This window comes from Corvus cornix, chromosome 4 (genome assembly GCF_000738735.6).
Source record: "Corvus cornix cornix isolate S_Up_H32 chromosome 4, ASM73873v5, whole genome shotgun sequence".
NCBI classification, from domain to species: domain Eukaryota; kingdom Metazoa; phylum Chordata; class Aves; order Passeriformes; family Corvidae; genus Corvus; species Corvus cornix.
Window position 1 is genome coordinate 20393603 of NC_046334.1, and position 27163 is coordinate 20420765.

Sequence of the window (27163 nt, forward strand, 5' to 3'; positions counted from 1 at the left end):
CATCTTGCAAACAGGATTAGTTCAGCAGCCCTTCATGGAGAGGCTAAAGCCATCTCAAGGGAGCAGTGCTTTACCACAAATCTCTCTTGCTGTTAATTATCTGTGTCTTCTCACAGTGATTCCTTTAGTTGCCCTCTATCCAGATTGCCTGAGGGATAAGCCTGTGTGACAGACAAGAAAAGTGGCTAATGCCACTTCTGGGAGAGCACAGTAGGCTTTCCAGCATGAGTGGGCTTTCTGGTGATATTCACATCCATCAACCATTGCTTTTCACATCTCGACATGCTACCTTGATTGCGACGACTTTTTTTCCAATGAGGAGCCATGAGGAAGCAAATAGCATAGGGAAAACAGCCTGATTCCACTTAAGCCCATCAGAAAAGAGAAAATACATGCTTAATCATTCCTAAGGGAAACTGCAAATCAAGTAGAAACCTCTTATGAGGCTCTTTTTTTATTGCACCTTCCCAAGATGGGTAGCATAAGAAGGAAGAAATCATACAGGAAGGATGAAGTGAGAAGAAAAAATAATAGCTGAGTAAAAGGAGAATTATTTGGATCTATGTGTGTTAACTTGAGTAAAAATATCTCTCTGATTGGTTTTTGCATGTCCGTGTTAGTAACTGTGTAATGTGGGACTGCATTTTATCACTTCCAGCATATGTTGAAACTTGATTTAACATTGAAAGTGGATAAAATGAAGGGCCTCACAGGACCAGTTTAGACTAGGTTCATTTATTTTCCCTGTATTTGATCATGAACCACAGGAATCATCAGAAGATTGCTTTCCATGTGTATGAGATGTGCTTGCTACAGTAGTAGCTTAGGGACATTTCAGGGATTTCTAGGCATTGCTGATAAGCTGGTTCTGTGACACCAGTAGCAATGCTATCAGACCCATTTGGTCATTTCTTCTGGATTTTCTCATTCTGGTTATGTTGCTCTACAATGGCCTCAGGAGAACTGCTGCTAAGGAAGATAAATATAAATTCCTGTCCAGGTGACAGAGAGCAAAATAATGCCCTCTGCTGTTTTTTTCAATCTGTTTCAGGAGTCACAGTCTCATTCATGAGAAACGTGTAAGACATATGATGCTTGTTTGATTTTGGCACTGCAAAAACTTAGTGAGTGGAGAGCTATACATGTTTATAATTCATATTGGCAGCTTTATATCTAAATATTGACATAATTGCATGCATTTGCCTTTCTATCTCAAAAGCACTAAGTGAACCTTTACTTCTTCAAACTGATATCTTCTCTGATCCAATCTGACATGTTAATGATGAGCATTTAATTTTTTTCATCTTCCAGTTTTGAAACAAGATGACAGAGTCTATATGTAATCAAGAATGCTCACTATCAGTAAATCAAGTATCAAGTGAAGCTTAAGCTTGATTTTGTGCTAAAAGTGTAGTTTTCTGGGAAACTGGTGTTTATGATCCAATTTAGTAAGTTTAAGAATATGAGTTGTCATATTTCAGTGTAGCTTTTTGTTTGTTTGTTTTGAACAGCTGAACATCAGAGTGCTAAGAAGTCAGGATTTATATCTCTCCTTTCTGTTTTTCACTTTGCTACCTCTCAAGAAGTAAAGACATATAGAATCACAGAATGGCTTAAAGATCATTTAATTCCAACCCCGCTGCCATGGGCAGGACATCTTTCACTAGATCAGGTTGCTCAGAGTTCTTCCTTGAACACTTCCAGGGATGGGGCATCCACAGCTTCTCTGGACAGCCTGTGGCAGTGTCTTACCACCCTCACAGTAAAGAATTTCTAAGATCCAGTCTAAACCTACTGTCTTTCAGTTTACATTTCCCCCCATCCTGTCACTCTAGGCCATTGTAAAAAAGTCTCTCTCCATCTTTCTTGTAGGCTTCCTTCAGGCACAGGAAGGCTGCAATTAGGTCACCTCAAAGTCTTAATTATATATGTAGCGTATAAAGTACCAAGACACAACTATATCACTATTGTTGCTGCAGTGCAACAAAGGAAATGTGACATTTCCATTAGCACAATATTGTTCACTGTCATAGTTGGTTGATAACTGGAGTGGAACCATAATTCTGGGGAATGCAGAGAGCCTGCTTCCCAGAGACGCAAATTAGAAGTAGTATATCCATAAATTCCATGTGGTCTGTTTTTTTCCTTTAATGGTCTTCAATGTATTTAATGGAAAAAAAAAAATTCCTGTAAAAAGGAGGGGAAAACAGAAAAAAATTCTATTAGTCATACAGTCAACTATTATTTGGTAAAAGTATCTATACTGGTGTATGCTGCTTTTCAGTAGAAAATCTTTCAACATCTTACAACAATGCAACTTGAATGAGAAACTCAATGATCTAGTAGGGTAGGGAAGTATTTTAGTAATATGCTGATAATTAATAACCCAGCTAACTTAATGAGCAGAGGCTGAGTCTAGGACTTTTTTTTTTCACATGTCCTCCTTTACCCCTAAATTCCTATTTTGCTTTTTGATATACATTCAGGGAAAAAGCCCCAAACCTATGCTATTCATTAAATATAATTGTAATTTCCTGTTTGACAACTATTGGACTTTTATATTTGTAAATTCTTTCTAAAACATATTTATGTTCACAGTTGTGGAAAACAGTTCAGGTGCTGGCTGGTTTGCATCCTTCTCATTGGAGCTAGGACTTGACTGTCAGCAGATGCTGTGAATCACTTGAGTCACTTGTTAAACAGAAGTTATATGATGAGAGGATAGAGAGACTCAGATAACCTGAACATTTCCATAGACAATTCTAATTACTGACTGAGTTTGCTGCTGCCCATGGGCCAAGGGCAGTTGAATCATCACTCACAAGAATTTGGTAGGAAGGGACCTGAAGTGAATTTGTGAAGCCATGGTTTCAGCTGTGCTCATCAACACAGCTTCACTTACGACACCAGGGAATTTAACACACAAAGCTGAAGCTCTAATTCACAGCTTTTAAGAAAATCAATATTTTCAAACCCTTTTTTGTCCAAATCATCAGGCTTCCAGCTAGGCTCTGCCACTTTCTCAAGCCAGTGAACAATCAATATAAAGTTAAAGTAACATCATTTAAGCTGAAGTCTTAAGAGGACTGTGGTTAGGAGTATGTTTGTACCATGGGCCGCAGAGTGTTCTGCACATCGTATTAAAAGAGTCTGGTTGATTTACAAAATTTTCTAATCAGCTTCAGCTGCCATACCTTCCCACTCAATATTTCAAATCACATATCTAAGGAACTAGGAATCTCTGCCTTCTTTGGGCAAGAAGGAAATTCAAGAATTAATAAAATGACTCAGTACTTTCAAGTTTTTGTGCTCTCCTCACCCTCTTCCAAAGGACCCCACACTGCTCTAGGCAGAACAAAAATGGATTAAATCAAGGTAGTAGAAGTTTAAATATTTTAAGTACTCTTTTGTCATATTAAAACATCTAGAATTCACAGTCTTATTGCTCAGTATTTGGGCTTTTTAAAATGGTATTCATGTGTCCACTTTAAATAACCTTTCTTGTTTTCACTGAAGTTCTAATTGTACCTGTAAAAAATAAAGTAGCCAGAGTCCGCCAAGTGAGGTTTGCTTGCAGAAACTAAGACACATGTTATATCTACCTTGTCACCTTTCTGTGCTCACATATATGATGCTGAAGACCTTGGTCCTGGCATCTGATTCTCCCTAAGCTTAGCTGCTATAAATGACAGAGGAACAAAGATCTTTTTGTTAGCTCCTACTTATGCACATTGTTTTCTCCTCCTCTCCTCAGCGAGCTGACATAGGGATCTCTGCCCTAACCATCACCCCGGACAGGGAAAATGTGGTGGACTTCACAACACGTTACATGGACTACTCAGTGGGCGTGCTGCTGCGCAAGGCAGAGAAGACAGTGGACATGTTTGCCTGCCTGGCCCCGTTTGACCTCTCCCTGTGGGCCTGCATTGCTGGCACAGTGCTCTTAGTCGGGCTCCTGGTCTACCTCTTGAACTGGCTCAACCCCCCGCGCCTTCAGATGGGGTCCATGACGTCTACAACTCTCTACAACTCCATGTGGTTTGTCTATGGATCCTTTGTGCAACAAGGTAAGAGACAGAGGGAGGCTCTGCCTCTGAGAGAAAATCTGTATGTCCTCCCCATTGCTGTAGAGACCTTCCTCTTCCCTGCCTCCCTCCCACAGCCCACAAGAGCTGGGAGGATTGGAAAGCCTTGTGCTAAAAGATTTCCTAGATATCTGGCTGCCCTATGTGAGAACCGTGAGAAGTTCGGAGCACTACATGCTAGCTTGTGATTTGTTGTTTTGTTATTACAGAAAAGTGATTTTGCTCTGACTAAAAAAGAGTATTGCTCATCATTTGCTGGAGAATTATTCAACTTTAACAAGTGTTATGTTCTTACATAGGCAGAGAATGCTGGGATTTGGATTTTGGACTAAGTTTAGACTAGTCAGCAGTGCTGAACGATCTTACTGTGTCTGTTAGTCTTTCCTCCCTCTTCTGATTTATCTCAATTTTCCTATATAATGTTTAGATTCAAGCTTCTCTGGCCTTCCTGATTGCTTTCTCAATCCCCTCTAGCATCTGGTGTAGCCCAGGCTGTTCCCCACTTCTGCTTATTTTCCCAAGTCCTTCACAACCTTACTCTTCTGGCAGAGTTTTAATCATGCATCCTAAAGACATCAGGGACTGCAGATCTTGGCTGGGTATATAGTACTTAGGATTCTGGTCTACAAGTTGGGGTTGTAGTGCAAAGTGGAATAAGAAAATACAGCTTAATATAAGAGCAAAAGGGGGTTTAGATAATAACACTTGACAGCAAAACAGAATGAACACCTTCTTGCTTATCCATGTAATTGTTCCTCAGTCACTGCTGGCACTGCAGGTACACCTGTTTTAATTTCATAGAACATCTGCTCTACAAAGAGCCATGGCCACTACAGCCCCAAACTCACAGACAGTTCCTTGTGTTTTAACCTGAATTTGGATGGAACGCTGTAGGTAAAGGGGTCATATTTACATAACACTGGCAACATGTTATTTAGCATTACATTATTCTTGTTTCGAAACAATCAGATGACATCCACAAAAGCTAAAGGTATCCATAAAAATCAAGTATGAAGCTCCTAGAAGGGTAAAAAAAGCTAAATTAATGTCACTATCCAAAAAAAGAAGAAATTATATTTTAAGTTTCCACAAGAGGGGTGATTTTAAACGCATGAGCATAGAGACATTACTTTTAAAATTATCATTTGCATTGAGCAGTAATGACCAGCTGGGGAAGACCTGAAGAGATTGTTTCAGGGGTTTTGTGATTTTCTTTTTTTTTTGTTGTTTTTAATAACACCAAAGACTTCAGAGTAGCTGAGACCTATGGAAGTTTTTTGAATATGTATAGGTGGGGTTATAAAGCTTTCTATCTAAAACATCCCCAGTGTAACTGTTTAGGGAATCCAGCTGTGTGAGAGCAGTTGGTCTGTTACAGAATGAGAATCATTACATCTGTCCTCCTGTTAGGTTAGAACTTGTGAATTAGTTTCCTTACTGCATGAATGTGAGTCATTCTGCACAGGTTTATTAGTCTGAGCATCCCTGCTGTACTCTCAACATGAGTCCCTAAAAGCTTTCTAGGAGACTGCCCAGCAAAGGTTCAAAGGTGGCACAGCTAGTTTAACACACTTCAGTCTGAAAAATTGTTAACCTGAATTGTTTGCCTCATGGTTTACCCAAGGATGCCTGTGTTGCCTGGTTTCCTGAAATTTCCTAACTCATAGATCCAGAGTGGACCAAAAGGGAGCCCTTCAATAGATGCTCAGTTAGCCCAAAAAGAAAAGGATTTTTTGACCAGTCAGTGAAAATGAGTGCTTAGGGAGGGCTCAGAGAGAAGCCTTGAATTCAGCATGAAGTTGAGGAAGAAGTTAGATGAAAAGAAGTGGGACCAGGCGACAAAAATAACAGAATTCAACAGCGACCAAAAAAAAAAAAAAAGGAAAGAAAAGGAACTTATTTGAGCAGATCTGCATCCATTCCCTATGGTAAGAGGGATGTGAGGTGCAACTCAGTAAAACCTGCTGGTGGTACAAAGCATCTGGGGGCAACAAAACTGTTGTGTGACTTCAGAAAAAAAATTTCACAAAATTTGGAAGGTGGGAGGAATTATTTACAGAGAGAAGAGACACCTTACCGCTCTACCATGTGGATTCTCAACAAAACTCTATAGAATTCACCAGAACAATATAAAATACTCACTTGGCTCCTACTGAGTAAGGGAAAGCTATAGACACATGTCTCCTTCAAAGAACAAAGAACAAGCAGAACTGTCCTGAATTAGCTAGAAGGAAAAATGAAACACATTGACAAGGGTTGATGCCAAAATACATGACACTTACAGACTGAAGTAAACATAAAGACTCAGAAGAACTCAGAAATTCAGTGCAAAAGAGATGCATTTATAATGTCAGCCTGTATTTCACGTTCAATTTGAATATAGCAAAAACAATATTAGCTGAAGCGTTATTGTTTACTAATCCTTGTGAATACAGAGGAATGAAAATCATTTTCATTGTCAGGGTAACTGGCTATTGTGGTAATTTTGCCTCTGTTTTCATTCATCAGCTCTTCATTCAGCAGAAAAATGGCAGGTTTTATTTGTTTTGGAATAGTAAATCTGTTGCTGTTAATTGTGATTGGCAGACCTTAAGTGCAGCAGCATTTCAAATACTGTCAGGTTCACTAAAGAAGTCTTTCAGCAGCGATTTAAAGCATGACAAGGTACTCATTTCTGTTATCAAACCATGGAGCCAAAGATGCTTTTATGTCCTGTGCTGACAGAAGCAAAGCTGCATGAACCGAGGATTGCTTGTGCTTTGATAGTTCTGGATCCTTTGGGGCTAGCAAGTGATTTGTGGCGTCATCTTCTCTTTTGCTCCTCTAGACAGAGGAAAAATTTGCAGGCATGGAGACTGACTCCAGACCTGCCACAGCTCTGAAGACAAAAGAGCCCTCTGGTGCAAAAAAATACAAGGCATTCTTTAAGGGAATTCATAACCTATTATGATTGAAACTAAGAGCTCATTTCTTCTGAAATAGTTAAAAACTCGGCAGATTTAAGCAAGTAGCTTTAGTTCACGGTGTCCCTTTTTATTTTCGTTCAGCCTTGACTCTGATGTCTTGTTTAAATGCTGTTAAAGAGTTTTAACCTTTTGCAATTTTTGAAACACCAAAATACTGTGTCATTGTCTATAGACAAAAGTCAACACAGATCAATCCAGTGGTTTTTAAGGCAGGTCTATAATTACTGTCATATTCAGTTACAAAATTTGAGTATTTTTAGTTGCTTCCTTAAAGGTAGACTGAAACTTAATGTCACAGCTACTTGTATCACTTAAACTTAGGTTTTGAACTTGGCTTTCAATTTCTTCCCTCCATATTTTAGTGACCGCTCTGGGCACCATTTTTAGATGGGTAATATAGAGGTAGGTATATTTTAAGTTTCCCTTTTTATTTGATGTTCATTCATTATAGAGATCAGTCAAAATAATATACTTTTTTTTTTCTTTTCTAATGTTTGAGATACATGAGGATAAGGCTGTAATGTAACTGGGGAGGCCCAATTAATATAAAAGTGTATAAACTACAAAGTGGGGGTTTTATCCTGTACTCAATCCCTTCATTATTAAGAAAACAAACAAAAAACAGGCAGGCAGAGCACTGAAATGCTTTGGCTTCCTACCCAATATACCCACTGAATCTGTGACCACTAGGAGGGCAGAGACTTTTAGGTGATCATGGTGATGCTGCTGTGGATTATATTAAAAGCAAATGTTTCTGACTCTGAAGTCAGAATTCAGGCATGAGTAGTTAAGACAATATCTGTTATCTCTGAAATGTCTGTTCTTCTAAAGATGAAGCAAATTTTTAGATTCAGACTGTGGAAGATTGCAGTTGCTTTGAAATTTAGTGTCATGGCTTCTGAATTTGTTCTTTTCCTTTTGGTCATCCTAGAAAACTAAGTGACTAAATATTAAAATGTCCTAGGGTATATCACCATGTCCCACAGCCATAGGGAGGAGGAGGAGAGAAGATCCAGCAGGCAGGAATTGTGCAGCAAGATTGATTTATTTAATTATTTTACAAACTCTTTTATAGACTTTTTTCTTCATAGTCTAATTGGACAAGGATCAGCCACCCCTTGGGGATGATTGGCTAAAATCCTAAAACATCCATTGTCAAAATGTTTTTCTACTGTACCATAAACAAGGCTTCTCAAGGTTGCAGGTTTTTGGTTGTTTACATAACTCTGCTACCTCTCTGTGAGAAAGAAAAGTCTCTCATGGACTTAGAAAATAGCAAGAAAATCCTTGCTAGCAGCATTTTTGTATCCACAACTAAAGCTCTGTATTTTGCTTCTTTTGGATATTACCCTTTGTCAATTGGACAGATAACTGGCTCTAGGCAGCCCTGCTTGGGCAGGGTGTGTTTGACAAGGTCCCTTTCTACTTCAAAGAGTCTTAGTGATATATGAATAATGACATATTATGTACTCTTTGCTCAGCTTTTGTGCTACTCTATACAACCAAGGTTTTCCTTCTTTTGAGCCATGGTATCGTTGCTGCTCCCTCAAACTTTGCCCGTACTAGAATTTGCCAATATTGGGAATCTGCCATAGGAACTCTCAGAGAAGAAATTTGGGGGTTCAAGAAACTTTACTAAAATCTTCATCCAGATCAACTAAATCAAGTTGCTGCAATAGTCTGATGACTTTTTTTACTTGCTGAGAACCTCGTTTAATCTCCTGAAGGTTTTCTATTAGCTTCCTATTCGGGGCTCTTGTTACAACACACTCTAGAGACCACTCTGCTCTCACCAGTACTGGAGAAAATCAATGATTTAAAAAACAGAAGTTCAAGGTCTGGAGTTATTCCCAACCCTTTTGGTATAATAGATCAGTTTTTGAGACTGGTGAAATGGTGCATAATTTTTTACCAAGGACTTGCAGAAGAATGATTTAGGGGATTCTGTTTTGAAGGCAGCCTCTGAAATTTAGCTTCAGAAGACAGTGATGACCTAACTTAGTATAACAGAATTCAACTGAATGTTGACAAAATAATGAAGTTAGAGAAAATGACAATGTTTTGTATTTGATGTGAAAGACACCATAAAAGACTTTGTCTCTATCTTATCACATTCTGCTCATTTTGCTTTGAATTTTTGTATAAGAGAAGGTATTTCTGAGCTGGCTTGGCAGGATTTTAGATTATGCAGGTAAAGATGCAAGGCTCTGTTTTGTTTGGGGTTTCATTTGGGGTTTTTCTGCTATAATGGAAAATATCTTTTAAATGGCTGAATCATTCAAGATTTAATCACTTCTTAGTTATTGCAACAAAGCAAACATTCATTATCATTTTATAAATAGAATTTGACCATAGGATAATGAGCGCTTGAAGTATTACCTGCAAAAATATAATTTTCTTCAGAGATCTTATTACACTTGCTTAACTTAGCAAAGTTATGAAATGGATGATGTAAAAGCACCACTGGTGGGCCATTTTTTTATCCCCTCATATTTGTTTAAAATGCTGGTCAGAACTGGATGTTTTGATTGGTCATCAGTGGTGTCAGTAATGGCCAATTATGTTGATAATACCTGGTAAATGAGCAAATCTTACTGTTTGCCTTGTGTAAATTACATTTCACAAGAGCAATAAAACAGTCTCCAAGCTTTGGCACTTCAAAGTCATTATAATACTTCTCAGATGGTTAAAGCTGCTCAGAATTCTCATCTTCTTCCTTTTATTACCACCCAAGGTGTGATATAATCCTCCTGAAATGCACTGCCTGGAGTCTGCTGTTGCTTAATAAATTACTCCATCTTGCTTATCTCACTCTCGGCATATCCCTATCAGCAGGAAACCATTATGCTGTAGCAACATTCTTGCTTAGTGACATTTTCTCTTAATTAACTGTACAACAATCAAATATTTAATATTCAGAGGAAAACTCTAGAATCATTCTGCAAAAGTTGCGTTAGAAATTAATTATATCTTCACATGTGATATTTAGTGGTGAAACCTGATTTATTTGATTTTCTTTTGGGGGGGGGAGGGCATGTTTAGAAATACAAAAATGATCCAGTATAAAGGCTTTAAGACTGGGACCTAGTTCCTAATTTGGTTTCTTCACCTGATCTGCTGGCTGACCACAGAAACTTTATTTAATATCTTAGATATCAGTTCTTAGTTGTAAAATGGAGATATTACCCATCCTCCTTCATAAAAATATGTTTTATATCTTCTGATGGAAGGCAGAAGTTAAATGCCAGTCTCATTAATTAACAATTTTAATTGCTCTTCAAACTAATGCCAGTCTTGACATATTCATGTAGCAAGGGGAACAGACTTGCTGAGCCTAAAATGCGCAGCACTGAGCTGGGAAAATGGTAAGTCAGATATTGAACATGTTAGGAAACAAACTTCATACACCAAGAGGTTTATTTGTGACATGATAGTTCTACCTTAAATCCTCAAGATAGAAGCCCCTAAATCCTCAAGCTATTGTATTAAATCTAGGCTAGTGTATCAGTAAGTATATTTACCTTCATAAAGCCATCTCTCTGAAATGGGGACTGCCGCCCTGTGGTACCCAAGCTCCTTTTGCACATCTCAGTGGTTTGGCCAGCCCTCTTGAAAGCGTCAAAAAATGAGTACATTTTGGCAATTGCATCCTGTATGAATTTGGAAACCACTGGAACTGACAGCATGCACTGAGAGTTGTTGTCATGTACACAGTACGCTTTTGTAAGCCTTGGATGTAGCTTTATGTCCCTTCAGAGGTTTATTTGGTTGTCTCTTCTTGAAATGGTAATTCCAAGGAATAACTGTGCTCCAAATAAACAGTTCAGTAGTGTGGGCATTTGTTTGCAGCAATGTGATACCACTAGTGTGAAACTACTAGGGGATATGCTTGGATTTTCCCCTAATTTGAAGTTAAGGTTCAGGCAGTTCTCAGAGGCATCTTAAATAACGCATTTCTACATCTTGTCTGCACATGGTTGCTTGAGTAATAGCACTGGGTACGTGAGGCAGTATAGTTAGAGATTTTGTGTCTGATATACCACTTCAGAAGAGGAGAATGAATGGCAGTGTGAAAGCCCGAAAACTACCTTAATTGCCTAGGACTAGCTTTGATTGACTGTGAGAAGGCAATGTCTGACTGGCTATAGTATAAATGCTGAACAAGACCAAACGAGGCAAAAGGAAAGTAGAATTGGAGGTCATGGCATCTGTCCATCATTCTGTGTTCCTTCCAAAAACATCCTAAGGTGAATATTTTACTCAGAACAGTTTCTTTGTTATAATTTCTCATATGACTATATGCTGTAATTGGGTAAAGAATTGATAAGTTAGATTCAGATTAGGTAATCAGTTTTGACTTTTCAGGGTTCACCTGTGTATAATATGCATTTAATTGGGGAAATGAGGAAGAACAATTTAGTCAGGAACTGAGTGTTTCTTGCATGGAGGAGTAATATAACCCCCAGTTTTATCTTCAAAGATGTTTAGAAGCTGAAGAGGCAAGTCTTGTCCTGCTATTTGATATTCCTACACAGGAATTTACACTTAAATTGACAGCTTCAGGTGCTTAAGGTAGGGAGGAAGTGAGAAATGAGTTTTAGCTTTATTAAAAATATTTGCCATCTGCTTGGGTTGACAGCAGCTTCATCCACAAACTGATCAGCCTTTTTCAGCTGAGGACATCCAAAGCACCAGATAAACATGGGTTTTAGAGGGAGCCTGTGGTAGTTTTCTGTTGCTTTTCAGCCGTGTGAGGAGCCCCTCCTCTGCAACAGCTGTGCCATAGCTGCATCCACCCATGCAGATCCACTTCACAACATCAACTGGTGGGTAGGTGCCAGGAAAATTGTTTGAAAGCTGTAAAGACAGGAGTAGCAAAGAGGTTTTCAAGCTGCTGGCAGGAAAGTCTCCCTTCTTCAGCAGCTGAGGGATTTTTCCTCAAACCTCTAGTAATATTAAAGTGTTTATAAAAGGAGTAGACCAAAATTAATAAAGAAAGGAAACAAAAAATGCTACCAAATGATTTTTTTTAAACTAACCTGTTCATTTCACTGATTGTTGAGATGAAAGACCAGTGTCAGCAAATACGGTAAAAGCGGGGGGGGGGGGGGGGAGGTGTTTGTAATTTTTTTTAGTCAGCCTCCCAGCATGGAAATTAAGGAGTTTACCTTCATCGTGGCAGCATCCTGGTGTAGGAGTCTCCTGCTGCTTAATTTATATTCCTCCACTATCAATAGTGGAGGGAGAGATCTTAAAGTAGGACTTTACCTTTTCAGTGTTTTTGAAGTTATTGAGATGGGGCTGGGTTAAAAATGTGTGATACCTCACCTACCAGGCAAAAGGGACGTGAAGGAACACAGTTTTGACTGAAGACTCTTCTTCCCCCACACTAAGACAGAGTAAAGGTAGCAATAAAGGGGAAAGAAAGTCATCTGCAAACAGGCTGTTAAGGAACAGTGATAATAAATCTGTTGAGTGGGGTGTTCGTTGTTCATGCCCAGATATACTTGCTAATAGAATATTTTTAGCTATAAGCATTTACCTCCTTCTTACAATGGCTTCTTTTCCCAAAGAGGAAAATCCTTGCTATCCTGTAAAGTCACCTTTGAAGTCTCTTTACACTTCTGAACACCCTGAGTTGTGATCTTAAGCAGGGTGATAGCTGATTTGCAGTGAAAAACAGGTTATTCAGCTTTCAAACAAAAGCATTGGTATTAGTGATTTTCATCAATAAATGACATTATAGCATTTTTCTCTGATAATTAAAAGGATGAGGGATTCATTCTGTCCTCTGTTCACAGTTATAATACTACATTAGGTCATGTGAATTTTAGAGATCACTTTGATAACAACATTACAGGATGCACCTGAAGTGGAATTTTAGTTTGAATTTTAAAATGTGTTATTTAGGAACATAGTTAGAGCTCCCGCACTGGTAATGATTGAACTCTATAAGGCTAGGAGTTCATTGCAGAGAAGCATTCTGAAAATTAAAGGATAACTAGAATTAGTGACACGAGAAGTGAACTAAGGTATCCGAGATGCCTGTGATTCTCTTGCCTCTGAAGTAGTCAGGGTTCACTCTGTCCTGATGGATGCTTGGAAATCTTGGAAGAACAGATTTATAAAACAGGTCATAACTTTTAAAATTCAAGCAAAAGCATAATTTTTAGTGTGTAATCCTTTTTTAAATTCCTTTCACCCCCTAAAATCTTGAGTCACAGAATTATATAGAGGTAAAAAGATTATGGGGAAAACTCCTTGTCAAAAGATGTGGGGGCTTTACCGGAATAAGGGTTTGTACTTATGGTCACACTGCATTGTTTTGTGTTTCTCTTGGCTCACAGTTGTTCAGTTTCAGCCAAAGGGGACTCTCTCCCTCATATTTATAATGTCCTCTCTGACAGGCTCTCCGCTAAAGCCACACTTTATTACCTCATAAATGACGTTGCTTAGCTTAATGTTAATTTTACATACAGATGGTCTGTTTTCAGTCCATTGTGCACAGTTCTTTCTGCTGTCCCTGAAGGTGCTAGGCACAACCCTGTCAGTAGCCTATGGAAAGGCCACACTAAGTAAACTGAATGTGACAGTAATACATACATTATCTTCTTAGCCACTTATGAAGATGTACCAGAGATGATAATTGTGGCTGATTGCTTTGAGGCTTTGCAGCATTTGAATCCAACCATTAGTAATTGAGAGTCTGGGTCTCAGCATCTCTTGAAATCTGATCTAAATGCTGCCAGCATGCAAGGTTATTTTTTAAGATCCAGTGCCAATATCCTCTAAAATATTAGCAAGCATATATCACTTTGATGCATTCCCAGTGGCTGCAAATAGCACCTCTACACGGGCATGCAATCAAGTGCAATCCTAAAAGCACACATCACATCACAGTGCTCCTGAAGAGGATCCCCAGAAGCTCCCTGTGTTTCTTGCAAATGCACATTGAGCTCTAGTCTTTGTTTGTCTCCATGCGTGTATATTAATAATTATATTCTGTAAAACTATTGCTTTATGTGTCAAAAGTAGAAACAAAGAAGTATCTGGTCAGAGAAATTTTTTTTTTTTTTTTTGCAAAGAGCAGTTGGTAAAATTGCTATGCTTATTGCACAATTATTTATGATTATGTAATTGGATGGTACTGTATTTGGTAACCCCAAAATTAAATTTGAAACCCTGCCAAGTCTTCTAATAAACCAGTGCATTTCAGCAGCATTAATACAGTATATTTTGTCTAGCAGATTGATGAGAGGTTGACAGCAAGCCTCACAGTTCCAATGTGGTCATAGTTACAGATATCAAAGGATGCACTTTCAAATTTCCAGCTTGTAGTATAAGACTAGTAATTATTCTTCTCAGGGCTCCCAGTAACTTCAGCAAATCCCAGTAGATGCCTACATTTTCATTTTAGCTGCAGTCATTGCTCCTCTTTTGTAATGGCAGCAGGAGAGAAAAACAAAATATACTTTGTGATACATTTTCCAGAGCTTTTGGAAACATTGTACAGGCTACTCATCCCCTCTCTCTCTGATTATGTTGCACAAGTCACTACAAGGTATTTGCATTATATTGATGCACACTAATGTTTGTAGCATTTTCTTTTATCTCTCATGAACTTTGATTTTTAATTGAAAATACATTTTGCTAATTCCCAGAAAGACAGAATCTGACCACCGCAAAATTGCTAATATCTGAAATGTCATTAACCTTGGGTCTAGGCCTAAAAGCCAGGAATTAATTCCTATAGATCTTGAAGATTCATCCTGTAAATACTACATAATAGGAATGAAAAACTGATTAATATATGTTATTGAAGCATCACAGACACCAGGAGAAGCTAGACCGCAGGCATTTACTAAATGGTTGATACGATATGTTTCCCTTCCCAATTCTTGCATTATTGCCACCCTTTCAATAAGATGGGTGGAAAGAAACAATTTATTGTTGTGAAGGGAATTATAAATATACTATAACTAATATGTTATGCTAACATCACTTTAATCAGGTAATTATTAAAAGCCTGTTTGGCCTTTAAGGACATTGATTTAATGGGAATTAATTTAATGATTGAACACTGTTTGTGTAACATTATCATTGCTAGTGATGCAGAAAATTGGAATCTCAGCTCAGCTGAAAAGAGTTTAGACTTTTTATTATCACATTAGATCCCATTCTACTGGAATGTAGTTATTAGACCCTTTTTTATATTTTCAATATATAAATGTTTGGGTTTTATCTAAAAATTTCTGACTGAAAAAGTCAGTTGAAATTTTTGTCATTGTACTGCTCTCCTTTCTGATAGAGGCTTGAATTTCTGTTTAAAATAGCCTTAAAGAAAGTCCATTAGATTTTGGTTTTGACTTGCTATTGCTTCTCCTATAAAATAAATTTTCTCTGTTTTCATTCTCTGCTTTCTTCTCTGCAAACCTGACAATTTTTTTTAGGAGGAACAGAGTTTAGTTTATGGAATAGTTTTACAACTTTAAGGACACAGCAGCTTCATAAAGTAGCAGCAGATAGAGCACAGTTCTATCTAGATTATTCTGAGGCTGAATCCTGCACTATCTAGTCACAGCTTAGTGGAAATGGTGAACATTATAAAAGAAGTGTGTTCAGTACCTGAGGGTTAAGACAGAGTTAAAGCTGACCTTTATTGTTACAACTCCCTTTTACCTACAGGTGTGCTGTCTCTGGATGCCCTCCTTGGTTTGCCCTTAGGAGTGCTCTTGTCACAAATTATTTTTCATCTTTGTAGTGCCTCTAACTACTGTTGTATATAAATTACACCCAGGGAGGAAAGGGAAGCACATAGTGAAGTGGTGCGTCTGACAGACTGCTGCAAATAGATTAATTTTCAAACAAAATTTTACTCAAGGACGTCTGACAATTCCTCCTGTATCTTGGCAGAATTTTCCAAGGGAGCCTGGTGGCCAAATGATTAGCCCTCTGTCACTAGAATGAAGCAGTTGCAGTAGACACTAAGATCAAGTTAGGCAGGCTGGGTATTTGAAGACTGATCAAAAAATAATTTGATAATAGGTATAGCAGAGTCTCAAACTTACAAAGACTGTAGGTTACTAGCCCAGTGGCGAGCAATGCTGTAGTAGGCTGAAGTGCTTTGCACTGGGTAGCACTGGCCCTTTTCTTGATGCTAGAGGATTTTCTAGCTTTGGAGAGGATATTTGCAAAGAACAAGACTGAAGAACCTGTACTTCAAGCAAAGTAGCTTGTGAGCAGGCCTTTGATCAATCTTTTGGATATTTCTATTTGTCCATCAGGTCGTATGTCAAGGCCCTTTGACCAGATTTATGAGATGGGCTCTCTGGAATGTAACTTGATGAGGGCTTTGTGACTTGATTAGTCCCAGCATTTGAAATCTCAGCATGGGTAATCTCTTTTTATTAATGAGAAAACAGAGCTGAGCAATGAGCCTTAGTATGTGAGTCAAATGCCAAAGGCACATCCAAAGAGATACACAGCAGTAGCAAATGGAGGATTTTCAGAGGGAGTTTTCAAGATATGAAATGTAACTTGGAGGTGATTACTGGTGGGCAGTAACAGAGGGTGACAAGGTAGCATGGTAATCTCTCTTTCAGATTGGAGCTGGCTCATGCCTTCCCTCCTTGGTAGGAGGCTGGGGGAAGCCTAGATCTGCCTGCACAAGGTTTTGCATATACCCTCAGGTTAGCTGGCTTCCAGAGCTGTTGATAAGGATCTTTAAGCATGTATAAGATGCAGCTTCTCAAACTCCTTCACAGATTTCAGATAACTAGGAGTGATTTGAAATAAGCCTGAAGGAGAGGAATGATAGTCTAAGATTTTCACCCTGTCACATAAAGGGGAGAAATAAATGAGGAAAGCTTTCTTTTGTGCATCATTGCTTCCCTTCTGGGAGTGCAGTGAGGGCAGTGCTTCCCACCCAGCTGAAAGAAAACAATCTTCCAGGGAGAAAAAGTAATGAGATTAGTCAGGGGATCATTAAACTAACAACAAATGGTAAGAGTAAGTGATTGTTTAGTTCAGAAATAAGACATTAAAGGGCAAAAAAAATTAATCAGAGCACCAAAAGACAAAGTGAACACATTCTTTAACAGCCTATAGACCAGCAGGAGAAATCTGAATAATAAACAAGAACAGTTAGACTCAGAAATACAGAACTGGTCTTCATGATGTTTCTGAAATCTTGTAGGAACACTTGGAAGTAAAGTCAGATGGACAAGGTTGGCAAATGGGCAAGAAGGTGCCAAAATAGCCTTAGGTATTTCAGAAGCTGAGAACTTGGAAAGAACTGATTTTGGTTTTTTTTCTGTGACTGTGTGCTAATGACTGGAGCACAAAATGAGATGGGAGACAGTGTCTGCTGCAGGCCACCAAATCACACTGGAGTGGAGGATGGTTGGCTCCCATAATGCATATCCGTAACACATAAGGGGAAGTGTGAGGTGTAACAGGGGTAGTCCGGCTGAGTGATGGATGTTTCAAGCCTCCAGCTGCCCACGCTGAAGCATCTGGAATGCATATGTAGAGCATATTGAAAGGAAAAGGAACATTGATTGCACCAAAGTGTTAAATTCTACAAACTTCAGAGAAAAAATTACATGGGGAGAAAGTGTACACAGAGGTGAGGCAGAGCTGAGAACAACAGGAAGGAGGGTGCTGAAAACTTTGTTAGGAGGTATAGAAACCTTAATGATATTGGTGCATTAGGTGAAGGTGACACCACTCAAAATCGTTATGCCAGAAAGACGATAAATATTTCTCTTCTGTGCTTGTGAAAATAGCAAATTAAATACTTTCTGTGTTGTAGAGGTTAAATGGTAGCTACTAACATCAGACAGTTTCAAATCAGCAAATTCAAACAAATTTCGCCCAAACATTTAAGAGAGTTTGCTGTGCAGCTTCCAAGATTTCTGTTTGCTGATTTGAGTCTTAGAACATTGGGCAGGTTCTAAAAAGATGACCAAAAAAATCTATTGTAAACCTAAAGACCAAGCTGAAACTTCAGTGCAAGTTTTTCTTCCATCTTACTATATGGATGTAACAAGATGAGACTTAACAAATATAAACAGACGTTTAACAATTTCAAAACATATAACCATTTAAAAAGTCTACACATGACTTTAACTATTTTATTTGAAAAAGCAGTTATCATTGGGATTTGATGGAAACTTTTATAATCACTTTAGTGATTATAAAAAAATTGGTTCCCTTCCAATCCTACTACTTCCAAAAACTCAAAGAACAGTTCCTAATATATTTGAAGTATTTTCACAGTATAGTATTAACATGTAGATGCAGTGCTCTCTCTTTAGGAAGTAAAGACCTGAAGAAACGCTTCATGTGTGAAACAAAATATCTGAATGTCTCTTTTGATTTTTTTTTTTTTTTTTTTTTAATAAATCACCACATTTTGATACAAACCAAATGCTACAGGAGGAACAGGTGGTGTGGTGAGTAAAAACTATAGCTGGCTCTCGAACTTCTCCACACCTTGTAAGACCTGGCTGCCAGCCCTGCCTCATGATCAGTTCCTTCTCCACTCCCAAACCCCTGCAATCTGCCAATATTTGCAAGGATAGGGAATTCAGCCACTGATTTACAAGCTTATTTGGAAGGCATTACCAGTTCAAGGGGTTGTATTCTCCTGTAGAATAATTCATCATGCCAGCTGTGGTCAATGGGTGTTAACTTAGCACAAAATGAAATATTACAAGCTCAGGTTATGGCATGCCAGCTTAGATGTTATGGAAAGGAATACATGCAAAGTTCGAGGAAGAATGGAGATGTATGGATGGAAAAAAAAAGAAAATAAAGGAAGAAAAATTCATGATGAGAGATTTCCCAACAAGTTCCAAGCTGCATTTACTTCACAGCTGGTAGAAATAGGTGTAGGCTTCATTGACTGTAAAATATTTTTTGTCCTATACTGAATTGAACATTTCCAATTGAAAACAGGAGAGATTTTATATTATCAAGAAAGTTTTTAACAGAACAATAGCAATAGCTAGTGCCCTGAAAGATTCTGCCTTTGAATAGCTCTGCTTTGCAGAGTTTTGCAAAGATCGCAGAGCTCAGTCAAACTTTAGGTTTTGTTTCTCATGGGGAAAAAAAAAAACGGAAATATAAAATGCCTTTTCCTCTGTGTTAATACAAACTACTTCCCTTACACCCACTCTCTATTAATGTCCCTTTCACAAAGAAAACAGAAGAAATACATTGATCTAAACTGTTTGCAACAGACATCTACATTTCTTTATTTATGGAAATTGCAGAGGCACAGCATAATTGATGTGACTGTTCTAACGGGCTAAAGGCTAAATTGCGGCCAACTCCCAGTCCTTTGTGCTTTCTTACCAAAGGCCAATAATTCACTGAATGTGGATAGAATTTTTGTAAGAAAAATCAAAATCTGTCCCCAGATAACCCACACTATTATTTCTTCACCTTCTTTTTCAAAGCACAGTTGAGATTCTTGCTTTCAATTTTGATAGTATTACAGTTCCTCCACAAAAGAGTTGCAATTAACATATTTTTCATGTTTCTTTAAATTATCTAGAAAACTCCTTACACAGAAATTCAGCTCACTGCAGTTTTTCTTCAGGCAAACAATCGACAAATCCCTGAGAACAAGATGTTTGGAAAAAGAGCCTATGCATTTTGAATTCTTCAAATTTAGTCCAGAATTATAAAATACCAAGATCTCTCTAGGCTGAGATCCTCATTTTCCCTATTTTGCCCATTTGTCCTGTGATTTCATCCCTCCTTCTTGCCTGTACTCCTCTTTTGTGATTTTTGATGTGAAGAAACCTTTAAACTGACTGCTAATGAGGGAAAATAATTTTTTTTATGTACAAATTTGTATGGTAATTGTAGAGTTTCACATTTTATCTTCTAAGTTGGGTTTTTCCTGATATTTAGGTCTGTCATAATTATGCATTATATTGTTTGCATTGTCAAGACAATGCATTGTTTTTCCTGCCTTCTATTTAGCTTGAAGCACTTGGAAAGAAATGGGAATAAACAGAAATTTATAAGATAAGTTGCAGTCTAACCCTGTCATCTGAAGTAGGCCAGCATTAAAATGGTCTAGGATTGATGAAGCAGAGCTGCATTAGATGAGAGTGGGAGGACTAAAAGTAATTTCTTTCACTGCGACTTCTACAGTAATTCAACTTTTTCAGAAAACTCCCAATAAGATTGATTTTTCTAGTCCAGTTTACCCTGGAAAATATCTTTCCCTTCCTGCACATACAATCTGAAAATTTTAAAGGCAGATCAGATTTTTTTAAGTGATTTTAGCACACATCATGTGTCAGATGCATTATACTGGGAGCTGTAGCCACAACACAGGTGATGTGCAGGTAGTATATCCTTTGTACTGTGTGTCCTGTGTGTAGCCTCTTGTAACTTGACTATGTTGTCACCCATAAAGATGTCAACGCACCCAAAACTCATCCTAGACCTTGGAAAGCAGGGCTCAGGGAGGTTTGCATGTCTGTCCCTCCTGCACACTAATTTAAAGTCAAGGGTAGTAGTATCTTTTAGGTCTGTAGCTCTCTGTCATGGTAATGTTAAGGGAAAACCAGTGATTGTTGCTCTCCTGAGTGACTTGGCACTCTTCTGCGCTGAGAAAATGTGGATTGGGACCGAAAGAAAACTTCAGAAGGTTTTGTCCCCAGGAACAAAATTGGGGAGAGTGAAGAGGTTTCTTAAGGTGAACTGTCATGGTGCAGGAAGTGTCTTAGCAAACAGTGCAATGGAACAAGACTGTATCGCATTAAGTCTCCTAAGAGATGCCAAAGAAATTATACCATGGCAGTAAAAGATGTCCTTTGATTTTTGTTTCTTTTCTTCTTCCTCTGGGAAAGGTGGAGTACCCTACCTGTACTGCTTAAAAGTCCTGCACCTGTGCAGCTGTGGTGTCAGCCCTGCTTTAGAAATGATGGTTTAAGAAGCCTCAGTGGAAGGATTGTTAGAGGAGTGAGGAATTATTTTGGTATGTGTTTATTGTACATGTACTTAGATACAAGTTTTGTCCTCAAGCTTCATTTATTGACTGCTGATATACAAGGTACAACTCTGAATTAGGAACAAGGCTTCACAAACAGCTAGATGAAATAAAAGTGCTTGGCCTAACCAGCGTTCATGGGTTTTAAAGTCTGTTTTTAACACGGGGTGGAAAAGGAAAAAGTAATAGTGAATAGTGGGGACAACCTTACAGACATATGGGAAAGCTGTATGGACAGTAGGGAATGCTGTGGCTGAGGCATCTGTAGTGACTTTCGTGTTCACTTGATGCACAGCATCCTCCCTTGAACCAGAAGGCAGGTGTGTGAGTTTCAATGGTCCTCTCTCTTCTGACATCTAATTTCAATTCAAAAATGTGAGAATTTAAGAGTTTTAAGCTGAAAAATGAAAATGCAAGGATGCCCAAAAGATTATTGGCTTCTTATCAATCACACTACCCATTTCAATTAAGTATGAAGATTATCTGCAGGGATTGGCACCTGAAAGTTAAAAGGACAAACAGCCTTTTCTGATAAATTAATATAATTGTTTGCTCTTTTCATTTTATTAAGAAATCATTTTTAAATTAAGTATTCCAAAGACATCGCAAAAATTGTTGTAAAGTAGAAATGCTCTATTAAAAGTAATTTAAAATTTGTGCAGCAGAGAAACCCAAGTCTTCAGATGTTGAAGTTAGTGTTCACCTTTGATAATCCTTAGACTGAAATAATATCTCCCAATGTGATCAGTAGATTCTTATTTCAGGCGATTACAAGGCATCTTGGAAATAAAAGAAAACTCATTTCCAGCTGTGTAGGTCTAACAGATTTTATCTTTCAGTTCTGGAATTCTCAAAAGGCAAAGGATTTCAGTGTTTATATACCAAAAGTATAAATGAATGGACGCAATTGTTATTTCACATATGGGACAATTCCACATCACTGATGCAGGAAAAAATTTTCAGATTTGTATGGCAATGCAGAGTTCCCAGTGTTTTGTATAGGTAAGAAAAAATTAAAGCAGTAAGAGGATCCTTAATAGACAACATTGATTGAACATACAGTTTCTGTACATCAGTGAAAATTATTTGTTCTTGGAATGTGAATAATTATAATTTGTATTCCCTTAAACTTACTTGCTCTGGAAACATTAAGGAGTTTTTACATAAGTGAAGAACAAACTACATACAGATGATTGAATCGGTAACAAATTGCTTTTGCAAATCCCAGGCATTGTACCATCATAAGATTTTACGTCTGAGAAAGCTACCTCAAAAATAATGTCAGCTTCTCAAATTGCTGAGTGTAGAGGGAGAGGAAAAGGGTGAACATCTCGAGCAGTTGACTGTGGGTGCTTGCTGCGTTCATCTATCCCCCTTTAGTTATTTGTAGGTGTGACAAAACATACTGCAGACCAAAGGGGGATTAAAAAAAAAAAAACATTTCCTTCCTCTAAAAATCTGAGATTCATATGTTTTTAACAGAAAGAGCTATTGCAAATACTCCAAATTAGTGTGTTTTGGGGCAGCTATTTGCATAAAGACTACTGCTTCTCATGGCTTGCATTACTAGGCTCTTGTCTCACAATCGATGGTGTGCAGCTCATCCTGGGAGGCTTAATTGCTGCTCATGTTCTGTTTACATGGTAGTTGGATTTTAAAGGAAAGCAACCATAGAAATACAAAACAATGTTTGCTTTCTTCTTCAATACGTGTGGTTTTTTTTCCTGCATGTCCAAGTTCACTTGCAGCGAGTTGTACCCACACATACGGTTCTCACGAGCATCTGCCTGCCTACAGAACTGTGAAAATTAATTGTGTTTTGATGGGATTTTTTGACTTTATGTTCCCCAGAATGAAAGAAAAACTTAATTAAGGTTTGTAGATAAGATCTCTAAGGAAACCATTGTAAGAATTTACTTTGGCTGCTTTTGTTCTGAGATCTAGAAGTCTATTTCCATTACTGGACAGGACTGGCAGATGAACTGCAATTAAAGGCACAATAGCAAAAGAGATTAAATATAGGAGTGACAACTGACAGCATGGGCTCCCTTCAGTGCTTTTTCTTGCATAGAAAGTGCAGCTCCAAGTCCTGCTCGGTTTACTGAAGCACCAGGTTTTAATGAACTGCTTTACGCTGTTAACCTTGGGGTCCAGTTATCCTGAGCAGTGCATGAGCATTCCTCTGCCAAATGAAAACTCTTGCTTTTCCTTCTTCCCCACAGGAGGAGAGGTTCCATACACAACTCTGGCAACCCGACTGATGATGGGAGCCTGGTGGCTTTTTGCTCTGATTGTCATCTCCTCCTACACGGCCAACCTAGCAGCTTTCCTCACCATCACACGCATTGAGAACTCCATCCAGTAAGTTGGCAAAGAATGATTCAAGGGAAAGGAGGGAGAACGTAAATATACATGTAAAGGGGTATAACTGTTCTACTTAAATGTGAGAAAAGGAATAAGTTTTTATCCTCTTGAGAAGTAGTTAGAAAGTTAGAAAAATAACAATATACCATGGACTGTCAGTCTCTCTGGAGACGCTTTTTTTTTAGACTTTGAATTGTTGGCCTCTAGCAGATACTTTTCCATGTGGCAGACATACATATGTAAGCTTGCACACATACATATTTTGAAAGAAGCAGTTGAGTTTGAGACGACCACACAGCATCAGTATTTGAAATGGGAAGGTATTGTTGCTGCGTTCTCCAGCTCTGCTTTCCATTCAGATGTATTCCACAGTACTTATGTTCTGACACTTTGGTCAGGAAGAACACAATGCTTCTTCAATGTATGGGGAGCTGAAAGCTGACTTCCCCTATTCTTGCCAAGGCAGAGGTGTGTTAACCACAACAAACAGTAACAAACTCAGTCACCAGTAATCCTTGCTCCTTCTGCTCCCTGGTGCTCTCTTACTGCACAAACAGACTGCATCGTTCTCTCTTTCCCATCTATTCCTTCTTTTGCTTCATGCCTCCCTAAAATGAATGTCCTGGTCTTCTCCTACCCCTCTTATGGTGAACTCTTTCTGTCACACCTTCCAGTCTTTTTTTGAAGATCATGTCATCTTTCTAGGTCTTCTACCCTCTCTCTCTGCCCTTTTGCACTCCAGTATCCTCTCCTTCAGCAAGCTGCCTGCTGAGTTATCCTTGCTCCCATGGCTCCAGTGACATCCTTCACCTTCAAGTGCTCGCTCCTGGATCAAAGCAGACACTAGAAAATAAAGTGAAGCATTAGCTAGCCAAGCACTGTGAGGGGCAGCTGGCTAGTTTTTCATAGCAGGTTTATCTTGAGGCTACAAGTCTGTGAAAGTATGTGAGAGTGACAAAATTACCCTTTCCTATATATCCTTCTTTGCAAAAATCATAGAGTGACTTTAAAGAAGAGAGGCACATTTCACCATATTTCTTCCTTCAGAAAGGTAAGAACCTGACCTTCAAGTCAGGCTCAACAATGACCTTAGGGAAAATTCCATTTTCCCAGTCTAGTCATTGATTCAAGTCCCTGACTTGTGTGTATCATCACCTAAGGTCTTTCTGCCTCTAGTTCAGCTGCTTTCAAAATCTCCCTGAAATTCCCCTTGAGACAGTGAGCCACTATCACAGACTGAGCAGGGGGAGCCTTGGCCTCCTGTGTGTTCACAGGTCAGGATCAAGCACCACTGTGTGCCAGCAGTCACTCTGCTCACACAAAGGCACTTCTCCTCTAGGTGAGGATTTTCTATGTGCTAAAAGCAGGCCTGGCTTTCACATGTGCTGGTAAACATCTGCAATAGCAGGCAAATAAACATCTGTAATAGCAGACAAATTTCATTTGCAACTGAAGCCCAAGTCGGACCCAAGAGCGGAAGCAGAACCTAACTTTGAGCGCATGGTTATGACTCGGGTGATGGAGGTGGAGGGAGAAGTTGGTGTTCCACAGCCCAGATTGCCCAGGCTTTACCAGTCCTTATTCATCCCAATTCAACTGGGAATTTTTTACAGCTGTTATATTTCCTTTCTGAGGTAACAACCTTACCACTTTCATCTGTTAGAGGGCTACATACTCTAAGACAGAGATATATAAAATGAACTGAAGTCACATGAGCAAATTATTCCCTTGATACAGTTGTATTACCAGTTAAATCAAGTTATCATTTTCTTTTGTGTTCTAAATAACAGATTTTGAGATGATGCAATGCTGCTGGGGTATTTAGACACAATTCAACCATTTGACCCTGCAGTCTCAATTTTAATCCCCTCAAAATTTATATGGGAGTAAAATGATATCCTGTGTCAATGCTTGTCAACATTGACCTTGATATTTTGAGGAAAGTTGATTTATTTATTTTTTTAAGTTTAAAAAGATTTAAATTTGATTAAGGACTGTGAAGAAACAACATGGGAATTTATGCATGCAAAATAAATAATAATTATATATTCACTCATTCAGTTTGTCCTTACAAGACTGAACAAGGCTTCTGTGTTCTGCTTTGAAATCATGTCCCTTCTAGTTTTGAAGTAGTCCAGAAAAATGTTCAAATTACTGTGACAAATATCTGTGTTTTCTTATGGTGTGTAAAAAAGAATAAAATGTACCCAAACTATAATTTAATACATCTTCAGCTTTTTCTTGCAGTTTATTATGATGTCACTAGAAAAGCCTCGGTGGAATTTTGAGGTTATTATGTACAGTTGGGACTACATTGGTCTTTGTGCTGTATTATTTATGGGCAAAGTCACTGAAAATGTTTTATTCAGTAGAAAATGTTGCAGCTGGAAAGCTGCTGGAATGAAAGAACAGACATTTTTCAACAGCACTTCCAGCTCAAAAATAGAGTAATTAGATGTGTTTAGTATCCATGAGGGAATTAAGTTATCCTAACTGTGGTGTGAGTATAAAACTTTAGTTTACAAAACTGCTAAAATTGGAACTTAAACAAGCACATAAGAGAGGATGATTTTTTACCATACTGAATTACTGCAAAGTGGAAAACATGAATAAGCAATAAAGAAAAAAAGCTGATGCTCCTTTTTTCCTTTTTCTTTTTTTTTTTTTTTTTTGACAGTTCAAATTGTACCTTGGGGAGCCTTCAAGGCCAGAATGGAAATGAGTATAAGCATTAAAAAAAAAAAAAATCCATATTCTGCTAGTAGTGCTTGTCAGCTTTAGACAAGCCAGAAAAAAAGGAAAGAAATTGAAGTCAGTGGGTTTGCACAGATATAAAAAGTAGTTAATAGTTTTTCATTTCAGATTTCCAGCTAGCATCAGATATTACAGTGTGTTGTTGTAGGTATGGTCCTTGTGATATCTTTTACAAAAGATAACATGCATATTACATGCAGCCCACAGCGTGTTTCATTTCCATTAAACATTTGGTAGTTACTGCCTTTCAGCTTTTGGGTATGAAACTAGTTTGTGTTCAGAGCCCTTGCAGCTTCCCTTCCTCAGCTGGTGTGAAGACTGGGCCACTCTTCCTACTCAGTGCCTCATGGTATCCAGAACTCTACTTTGAGAAGCAAAGCATGCAAAATTTTATCAATCCATCCACAAAGGAGGACCCTTAGAGAGATAACTGTTGCCTTTCTCTATAGACTCTCAAAGTAGATCTTTGCAGTATAACCTCACTTGATGGCATTTGTGCTCTGCTTCAATGTTCAATTTGAATCAAATATTTACGGTTTTTAAATTAATTTTCAGAAACTAGAAGAAAAAGAATGGGTGTTAAATCTGCTTTTCCAGAGAAATAGCTTCTCTTAATACCTTTGGGAGCTCAGCTTTTCACCTTCTGCCAACATGTAATATCAAGAGCAGAGGCACTCAAGTTCTAAAGTAGTTCCTGGATGCATCTTTTGTTCACACTTGACCCACATTGCAGATGACATTTAAATCGAGGCAGTCAGCATTTCAAATGCCAAAACACCGTGACAGCAAAGCATAATTTCTATGTGTCTTAAATCTTTGGATCACTTTCTCAAATGCAACACAAATTAATAGTAATTAGGAGTGACTTTTCTTGGTAAATGCCAAATAAATTTGGAGGTCCTGAGCTATTTCTAATAGGTGCTCATGCTCTGCAGTTCATCACTGAGCCAGTGTTGACATTGTTATGTTTTATGATTCCT

General features: G+C 38.3%; 1 protein-coding gene across 2 annotated transcripts in view; it reads left to right on the forward strand.

Moving 5' to 3' along the window:
* The window catches only part of GRID2 (glutamate ionotropic receptor delta type subunit 2), a 693323-nt gene that overhangs the window by 563925 nt on the left and 102235 nt on the right, over positions 1–27163 (forward strand). For both annotated transcript variants that reach the window (XR_005601815.1, XM_039551427.1), the window contains exons 11-12: positions 3755–4067; positions 23288–23426. Coding sequence is in view for 1 of the 2 variants with exons in the window: in XM_039551427.1 (XP_039407361.1) it covers positions 3755–4067; positions 23288–23426 (452 nt within the window). In the remaining variant the exon portion in view is untranslated. The remainder of the gene's footprint in view (positions 1–3754; positions 4068–23287; positions 23427–27163) is intronic.